At 47.3% G+C, this 9,734-nt stretch overlaps 1 protein-coding gene across 1 annotated transcript; it reads right to left on the reverse strand.

The window, feature by feature from the left end:
- Nucleotides 1-1,656: 1,656 nt before the first annotated feature.
- On the reverse strand, nucleotides 1,657-4,122 carry LOC136552923 (uncharacterized). Its single transcript, XM_066544500.1, has 2 exons — nucleotides 2,368-4,122; nucleotides 1,657-2,266 (listed from the first exon to the last, which is right to left on the reverse strand). The coding sequence occupies exons 1-2, from the start codon at nucleotides 4,120-4,122 to the stop codon at nucleotides 1,796-1,798; spliced, it is 2,226 nt and encodes a 741-aa protein (XP_066400597.1). The 3' UTR covers nucleotides 1,657-1,795.
- Between the last annotated feature and the right edge of the window lie 5,612 nt (nucleotides 4,123-9,734).

Raw genomic sequence — 9,734 nt, forward strand, 5'->3', positions numbered from 1 at the left:
CTTTCTCATGTCACATTGCATGACACCACATCATTGAACTGGCCCTTAGAACCTAGGCTCGACTGACACATTCGTTTCTTTCTCACGCGCTACTTCAGCAGTGTTTTTCAGCGAATAAATAGTGTTTTTCTCTCATAACAAATCAGCATAAACATCAACGTAAGCTAAATTTCAGCGAAACGAACAGGGAAACTTGGTACTCTAACCAAAAAACATAATGGATCAATATTCCATCTTGTTAGAGATTGTATACCAATGCAAGAAAGATCAAGATCCCAGAATGACTAACCTGGATTATTTGGTCAACAGCGTTGTAAGCTGTATCAACTGAACCTGTTCCAACTGAACATGTTATTTTGTCTTCTCCATCTAGTGCTATCAGTTTCACAGTTGCGGTGGATAAGACAAGTCTTCCGTATGTTGCGCGTAAAGAAATGCATAGCATTCCAAGCTTAGAATATCACTATCCTATTGACCAAAGTTTAATCAACCGCGCAGCTCAGTTATACTTGTACATCAGCAAGGGAGAAAGGCTCCCAAGGGTCCTTGACCCCTCCTGTTTCCTAAAAAAAGGATAAGGGACCAAATAAACTTGGGCTGGAATATCTCATCTGACAATAACGTTTCTATGTCTGTCAGTTACACACTGCAAATGGTGAACTAAGAGAGTTTCAATGCATAGTGCATGCCAAAAATTACAGCTCCAAATTATAATAAAGATAGATGTTTGATGAATAAATTGATCATGAGAGCAAGTAGTTGTCAATGCAAATGTTACGATTTGACCGTAAAAAAATGTTACGGTTCAGTAAAAAGGAAAAAATTAATCAAGTGCATGTTATTTTTAGAAAGACAATAATTTGGAGCACAACAGACAAGCTGCTAGAAACCGATAGCGACAGGAGGGCGAGTAAAAAAAAAAAAGAGAAAACACTAGCTGGATACCATAAAGAAAGGGGACCAGAGAGTCAGAGCCGGAGAGTTTCTTAGCTAGCTAACCGTTATTCTAGAGCTTCCAAATGTTATGATGATCACCGGGAAATTTGTATTGCCCCCAAAGAAGCTAAGATTCTTAAGCTTGACTTTGTGATTCACTTGAGAAGAGAATAACTGAAAGAGACTTAGGGGGCGTTTAGTTTCTCGTCCAAAACTTTAGTCGCTGTCCTATCGGATATTTGGATATATGCATGGAGTATTAAATATAGACTAATTACGAAACTAATTGCACAACTTGCAACTAATTTACGAGACGGATCTTTTAAGCCTAATTAATTCATGATTTGATAATGTAGTGCTACAGTAAACATATGCTAATGACGGATTAATTAGGCTTAATAAATTCGTCTCGTGGAGTATCGACGGATTCTGTAATTTTTTTTTTATTAGTATCAAACACCCCATGCGACACCCTCACGTAACATCTCCTAAATTTTAGTCACCGGATCCAAACACCCCCTTAGCTTTCGTGACTTCCTCAGCAGCAAAGATGTCTACCAGCCTTGGTGGCTCCACTGAACTTCTGGTTAAACCTTGTGTCCTGTCCCTTGTTGTTGTTGATATTATATTCTACTAGTATATATATAGTTAAATGTAATTTTTTTACTATTTTAGAAGTAAAATGTGTAATTATTTTAGGACAAAAGGAGTGTAGCCATGGTAACCCTTTATTGCACATTCACACAATAATGAATACAGTGATACAAGAAAGCATAAGCATACAGAAGTACTGCCATGCAAATACCGCACAATCAAATCGAATACAGAGTAAAAATAAATAACTTTTGAGCCGTGTAAATCACTTTTCAGCGTATCTGTGAGACTGTGACTGTAATGTGCCGCAGGCCTGCTGCCTCATGAGTTCCGTGGCGGAGTCGACGAGCGAGCCGACGCTGACGGCGCGGCGGCTGAGCCCGACGCTGCCCGAGAACACGTTGAAGCACTCGAGGCCGGAGGTGGTCTCCGCGACGCGCCTCTGCTCGGCCTCCATCCCGAGCTCCACGAAGAGCGCCACGAAGCGCGCGTCCGACCGCATCAACGCGATGGCGAGCTCCAGCGTGTACAGCCGGATGCGCGGCACCTCCAGGGACGGGCGGCTGTACTCCCGCAGGACCAGCACCAGCGTCCGCGCCAGCGCAGCGTCCGTGACTCCCGCCGTGGCGAGGCTCGCCCGGAGCTCCCCAGGCTGCATGAACCGGAGCATCTGCGCCGCGAGGCCGAGGGAGATGTTGAGGAGCTTCGTCTTCTCCACCATGATACTGCGCAGCACCTGTGTTTCAGGACGAAGAAAGAAAAAAGATTAGGAAATGGTTGATGACCAATCACACCATAGCCGATGCACTGTGGACAGAGTGTACTGCCAGAAACTACCTTGGTGGCGCCGGCGGTGAGTCCTCTCGGTGTAAGCTGCCACTCGTCCCCAGCGTAGGTGCACAGGTTGCGCAGGATCCTTGCGGCGCTGATGACGACGACGGGATCACTCAGCGCCTCGACCAGCCGCTCCACACCTCCGCCGAACGCCATGATGATCGCGCCGCAGTTCCTTCGGCTGTCGAGCGCCAGCATCGCCAGAGCCTCGCCGGCCTCCACCCGGACCGCGTCCTTGTGCCGGTCGGGCGCTGCCTCCTGCTTTTCCGGCAAGAACATCGCCACCAGCGTGCTGAGCACACCCCCCGTGCCGCCGATCATCTCCCTCGCCTCCTCGTCCATGGCGAGGTTCGTCAGTATCTCGATCGCCAGGCGGTGCAGCTCGGACACGTCCTTCTCGTCGTGCTGCTGCTGCTGCAGCACCTCCCTGACGTTGCTCACGGTGAACACAATGTCAGAGAGCTCCCTCCGAAGCAGCTTTCCGGTGGTCCCCGTCGTGCTCGCCAGCCTCTTCACAACGCGGAGCGATTGCTTCACCGCCTTAAGGCGCGTGTCTGTCGGCGGCCCCGCCGCCGGACCGTTCGCTACTATGCCCGAGCAGGAGATGATCCTGTCGAGAAGGCCCCTAGTCTTCCCGATCTTGTCGCAGTTGTCGTGGTCGCGCGCCAGCTTGTTGAGGATGGACAGCCCCAGGAGGTTGAGCTCGTCGAGGTCGGCGTAGAGCAAGGAAGCCACGGACTCCATGGCGCCGGGAATGCCGGTGACGCGGAGCGCGTTGACCTTCCTTCCGGTGAGCATGAACACGACGACCGCCGCAGAGCGGCGCACGTCCTTCTCCGAGGCGTTCTTCCAGCTGAGCATCTCGATAAGGCGCTCGATGGCGGGCCCGGACGTACCGATCTTGCGGAGCGTGGCGTCGGCGAAGCGGTCGGACTTGACGAGCGCCGCGAGGATGCTGGCGCCAAGGCGCTGCTCGTCGTGCGAGCCCGCCGTGAGCAGGTCGTCGGCGTAGGACACGAGGTCCATGTGCAGGCCGTCGAAGATGCTGCCGTTGAGGCACCGGGAGTAGGAGTCGTAGAAGAAGCGGCGAACGGCGACGGCGCCGCAGGCGGTGGCGAGGTGGCAGTCGCTGGCGACGCGCTCGAGCAGGCGGTGGTGGCCGACCCTCCACTGCCACAGCGCCTTCTCGACGAGGAACAGCAGCGCCTCGGCGAGCGCGAGGCCGTAGAATATGTCGAGCGCGGAGTGGCGGTTGACACGGGCCTCCTCGCTGCCGCCGTAGCGCTGGTGGACGAGGCGGACGAGCGAGAGCGCGGCGCAGGAGGACGCGGACAGCAGCTGCAGCCAGTGGAAGACGCGGCCGACGGCCCACGACACGGGCGCGCGGCCCGTGGTCTCGTGCTGCCACTCCAGCTCGTGGCTGCGGCCCAGGATCCGGGCGCCCTCCACGAGCAGCAGGGTGGTGATGCACCAGAAGTCGGTCTGGCCCAGCGTGATGGCGAAGCCGCCGAGCAGCACGACCGTGGCCCAGATGAAGCCCATCGTGCCGAGCCGGCTGGCCGCCTTCTCGAGCACCGCGAGCTGGAGAGCCAGCATGGTGAGCCGGCGCTCCGGCGGCGCCGCGTCGTCTTCGTCGCCGACGACGCTCGCGCTGACGTGCGGGGTCATCACCGACTTCTGCGGCTCGAACAGCGTCGGTAGCTGGTCGGGGATCAGCACGCGCACGCTCCGGGTGGCAAGGCTCACGCGGCGATCCATTATTGCCGACTGCTTTGCTCTGGACACGAGCAGTGTGACGCGCTGACACGATGAGTCCACTAAGCTTGGTTTAGCACACTGGCATCTGGCATCTGCCGATTATTTATAGGCAAGTGCAGCTAGCTGTGCAGTGCAGCATAAATGCAGATATTTGGAAGCGGGAAGTGTTCATACAGTACTTCATAGCTTACGTACGGTACGTACTTGCATTGGAGCTTGGAGCAGATTCGTGGCAGGCATTGACGCATGTCTCACGTTGACATGTGGTCGATTTCTTGCGTGCATTTAGAGGAGGTTTATTTCGGGAAGGAGATGCTCTCTCCTTTCTTCTTGTTACAAAACTCGATTGCCGACTGGGGCAACAGCGCCGAACGCATGCCCTGGGCGTCGGATGCCTGGTTGCTGTCTTCTACGTGTTCTCTGCTATTCCCGTTCCAAACAAAAATGCACTTAATAAAAGAATATCAACACATGTGGCTCTAAATAGTTATATATTATAAAAAGTATATTCCATGATGAATTGATACTTATTTGGCATAACAAATATTTGTAGTTGTTTATATAAATTTGGTCAAAAAAACTGGGATAGTTTGATTTTTGTTTTTTGTGACTTGGGATAGTTTGAAATTAGTACTATGCTATAGTCGCCTGCCACTGCCAGGAGGATTTGGATTTTGAAACCAGAACATGTGAAGCTTGAGTTGGGGGTGAGAACTGTGGGATATAATATGGGCTTGGCCCATATAATATTTAATAATTAAATAAAACTCTTATGGTGCATAACATTAAGTGTTGTATGGTTTAATACCATACGGAATTTTGACTGAACGCTGACTCAGCTTATATGGTTGGAAATTATTCATCTAAATTGAGAAGCTGAGAAAAGGATAAAGGCGTGCCACACGCGCGCGCGCCGCCGCCGGCCGGGCCATGGGCGTGAGGCCGTGCCAGGCGGGCGTGGCCAGTCTTTTGCCCCACTTAAATCCACATTATCACGGGAGTTTCGCTCCTTGATGGTGGAGGCGAACTAACTGCGTCAGTTACCGTCCCTTCCGCTTTCGTTTCCCGTCTCCTGGGATTCTCCGCTGCCTTCCTTCAGTCCAGACTCAATCCCCCATAACCACTCCTGAGAGAACCACAGATCAGTAGCCTTCTGACTTCCCCGTCTCGTACCTCTGCGCGCATGGAGGAGCGGGAGAGCAGGTGCTTCCGGAACCCTCGTCCGCCAGAGAATCCTGCACGGGGTAAGCGGCGATTAGGTTTTTGGGGAGCGATCCACGACTGCTCGTCCATCTTCTTCCTGGAGATCGCTCTTGGATCCGTCCTCTCCTTGGAATGTCAAGGCGTCTTCTTCCTGGTGATCCGTTCGTGGGACTGCACTGCGAACGTCTTCCTGTATCGACTGTGATCCGTGACTTCGAGCAACGCACTATGTCTAGTGCGAATGGAGCCTCCGATGCCCTCGGCATGGTACCCTCCGCTGGGTACAATCTAATCTCTGTGATTACTGTATTTTATATTCTTACTGTATCAATCAGTATGCCATCTATGCATGCTGTAGCGTTCATAAAAAATATACACATGCACATATATGCTGTCACAAACCTGCGGATGTTATATTTCTGGATTAAATTGATAATGAAAATGCCTAAATTTCTAACAATCCAAAAACCTAATAATAGGCAATTTTTCTGTCAGTAGATTTGCTGCCGCTTTGAAGCCGAATAATTTTGATGGCAAGAATTTTATGATATGGCGTGCAAAGATGGTATTGTGGTTGACTGCGATGAATTGCTATCACGCCGCACAGGGGAAGCCTGAACAGTTTACTCCTGAGGAGGAGCGAAAGTTCTTGGCTGCCGATAACCTATTTCGAGGCGCCATGATTAGTGCACTCAATCCTAAGTATGAGAAAAACTACATATCTTGCACATCAGGCAAAGAATTATGGGATGCTTTTGAGACAAAGTTTAGGGTTTCTGATGCTGGTAGTGAGTTGTACCTTATGGAGCAGCTATATGACTACAGAATGGTTGAAAACCGTTCTGTGGTCGAACAGGCTCATGAGATACAGGCGCTGTCAAAGGAACTAGAACATTTCCCATGTTTGTTGCCCAACAAATTTGTGGCCGGCGGTATAATCGCTAAGTTGCCACCTTCTTGGAGGGATTTTGCTACTTCTCTAAAACACAAGAGATAAGAGTTTAGCGTGGCTGAGCTTATTGGATCTCTTGATGTTGAGGGGAGGGCGAGAGCAAAAGACAACCATGAAAAAGGAGTTGAGTCTTCCGCTATCAATATGGTGTAGAAGAAAAACTCATTTGCATCTCGTAATAAAAAGAAGAAAAACATGCAAGAGAACAACGATGCAAAGCCTAAGCAGACCGCACAGTTTAAGAAGAAAAACAACAAGAAAGATGAAAGATGCTTTGTTTGCGGGAGTGATGAGCATTGGCCAAGTGTGTGCCCAGACCGTAAATACAAGCAAGAAAAGAAATCAGCAAATGTGATCATTAGCGAGACTGGAGGAGGAACATCTGGGTATGATAATTCTTTACCATTTGTTCTTTCAGTTTGTCTTTCACCCGAGTGGTGGATGGATAGTGGTGCTAATATTCATGTATGTGCTGATGTTTCTTTGTTTATTTCCTATTAGGCCGGCAGGAGTGGAGCCTTGCTTATGGGAAACGGTTCGCATGCGCGTGTTCTTGGTGCTGGTATGGTCGTTCTGAAGTTTACTTCGGGAAAGACGGTGCTATTAAAGAACATGCAACATGTCCCTCCATCAAGAAGAATCTTGTTAGCGCTTCTCAGATGTGTCGCGATGGCTTTAAAATTGTACTTAAGTTCAATAAATGTGTTGTGTCGAGACATGGAACATTTGTCGGAAAAAGTTATGATTGCGGAGGCTTGTTCCGCTTATCTTTGCTTGATGATGTGTGTAATAAAGTAGTGAACAATGTTATTATTTCGAATGAGTCGGAATATATGGCATTCACGACTTTGTCACATTAATTTTGGCTGTCTCACGCGGCTTGCAAATCTAAATTTAATCCCAAAATTTAACTTAGTCAAAGATTCTAAGTGCCAGGTGTGTGTGCAATCAAAGCAACCACGCAAGCCTCACAAGGCTGCTGAGGCGAGGAACTTGGCACCATTAGAACTCGTTCATTCTGATTTATGCGAAATAAATAGCGAATTGACTAAAGGTGGTAGACGATACTTCATGATATTTATAGATGATTGCACTAGATTTTGCTACGTGTATTTATTAAAAACAAAAGATGAAGCGTTGCATTATTTTAAGGTCTATAAAGCTGAGGTAGAAAATCAACTTGAGAAGAAAATCAAGCGTTTGTGGTCCGATCACGGGGGAGAATATTTCTCAAATGAATTTTTTGAGCTTTGCGCGGTGCATGGAATTATTCATGAGAGGACGCCACCATACTCATCACAGTCCAATGAGATTGCAGAGAGAAAGAACCACACTATAACTGATTTGGTTAATGTCATGTTGGAGACTGCGAGACTATCTAAGGAATGGTGGGGTGAGGCTATATTGATAGCGTGTCATGTCCTGAATAGAGTGCCCACAAAGAACAAAGAAATCACACCATTCGAGGAATGGAAGAAGAAGTTATTAAATCCCTCTTACCTACGAACTTGGGGTTGTTTGGCAAAGGTGAATGTGCCAATAAACAAAAAGCGAAAGCCTGGACCAAAGACTGTTAATGGTGTTTTTCTTGGTTATGCTATTCACAGCGTGGGTTATAGATTTTTACTTATAAACTCTAGGTTCCCTGAGATGACTGTTGATACAATCATGGAATCTAGAGACGCTATATTTTTTGAGAATGAGTTTCTCATGAAAAATGCACCTAGCACAACTAGTCATGAATTTATAATTCTCCATGAGCATGAAAATTTTATTTCGATAAAACAAATTGAGAAACCCTATGTGTAAAATTCTGAGGAGGATGACATTATAGTTACCAAAAAAGCAAGAGACAGAGAACTGCAAAGTCTTTTGGTGATGACTATATTGTGTACCCTGTGGATGACACACCAACGACCTTTGAAGAGGCGTATTCCTCTCCTGATGCTGACTTATAGAAGTAAGCAGTACGGAGTGAGATGGATTCTGTTATGTCCAATGGAACTTGTGAAATTATTGATCGTCCCTATGGGTGCAAGCCTATAGGGTGCAAATGGGTGTTCAAGAAAAAGCTTAGGCCTGATGGTACTATTGAGAAGTACAAGGCAAGGCTTGTGGCCAAGTGTTATACTCAAAAGAAAGGTGAGGATTTCTTTGATACTTATTCACCGGTTGCCCGATTGACCACAATTCGAGTTTTGCTTTCCCTGGCAGCCTCTTATGGTCTTATCGTTCATCAATTGGATGTTAAGACAGCTTTCCTAAACAGAGAGTTGGAGGAGGAGATCTATATGGATCAGCCGGATGGGTTTGTGGCAAATGGTCAAGAAGACAAAGTGTGTAAATTATTAAAGTCATTATACGGCCTAAAACAAGCTCCTAAGCAATGGCATGAGAAGTTCGACAGAACTTTAACATCTGCTGGCTTTGTTGTGAATGAAGCTGACAAATATGTGTACTATCGGTACAGTGGGGGTGAAGGAGTCATTTTGTGCTTATATGTTGATGACATACTGATCTTTGGATCTAGCCTCAAAGTGATCGAGGAGGTGAAGGAATTTCTATCTAAAAGTTTTGAGATAAAAGATTTGGGAGAGGCTGATGTTATTTTTAATATCAAGCTTCTAAGAGAAGGTGATGGTGGGGTAACTCTGTTACAAACCCATTATGTGGAAAAGGTGCTGAGTCGCTTTGGGTTTAGTGACCATGCACCTGCTCCTACACCTTATGACCCTAGTGTGCTATTGAGAAAAAAATCGAAGAATAGCAAGGGATCAGTTGAGATATTCCTAGATCATTGGTTCGCTCATGTATCTTGCTAGTGCAACAAGGCCTGACATCTCAATTGCAGTATGCAAGCTGAGCCAGTTTATGTCAAACCCGGAAGATGATCACTGGCGTGCTCTTGAGAGAGTAATGCGCTACCTAAAATGGATCATGAGCTATGGTATTTGTTATACCGGACATCCAAAAGTGCTAGAAGGCTATTGTGATGTCAACTGGATTTCTGATGCTGATGAGCTTTATGCCACAAGTGGATATGTGTTTTCGCTTGGAGGTGGCGCTGTTTCCTGGAAGTCTTGCAAGCAGACTATCTTAATGAAGTCTACAATGAAAGCAGAACTCACAGCATTAGACACTGCTGGATCTGAGGCTGAGTGGCTTTGTGATCTCCTTATGGATTTACCGGTTGTTGAAAAATCTATACTGACTATTTCTATAAACTGTGATAACCAGACTGTGATTACGAAGGTTAATAGTTCTAAGGATAACATAAAGTCCACAAGGCATTTAAGAGACGACTAAAATCTATCAGAAAATTGAGAAACTCCGAGTAATAGTGTTGGACAATGTTTACACGTCTAACAATCTGGCAGATCAGTTCACTAAGGGTCTGTCACCCAATGTGATAGAAAATGCATCGAGAGAGATGGGTTTGAGACCTATTTGAAATTTA

The sequence above is a fragment of the Miscanthus floridulus genome, chromosome 1, assembly GCF_019320115.1.
Source record: "Miscanthus floridulus cultivar M001 chromosome 1, ASM1932011v1, whole genome shotgun sequence".
NCBI lineage: Eukaryota > Viridiplantae > Streptophyta > Magnoliopsida > Poales > Poaceae > Miscanthus > Miscanthus floridulus.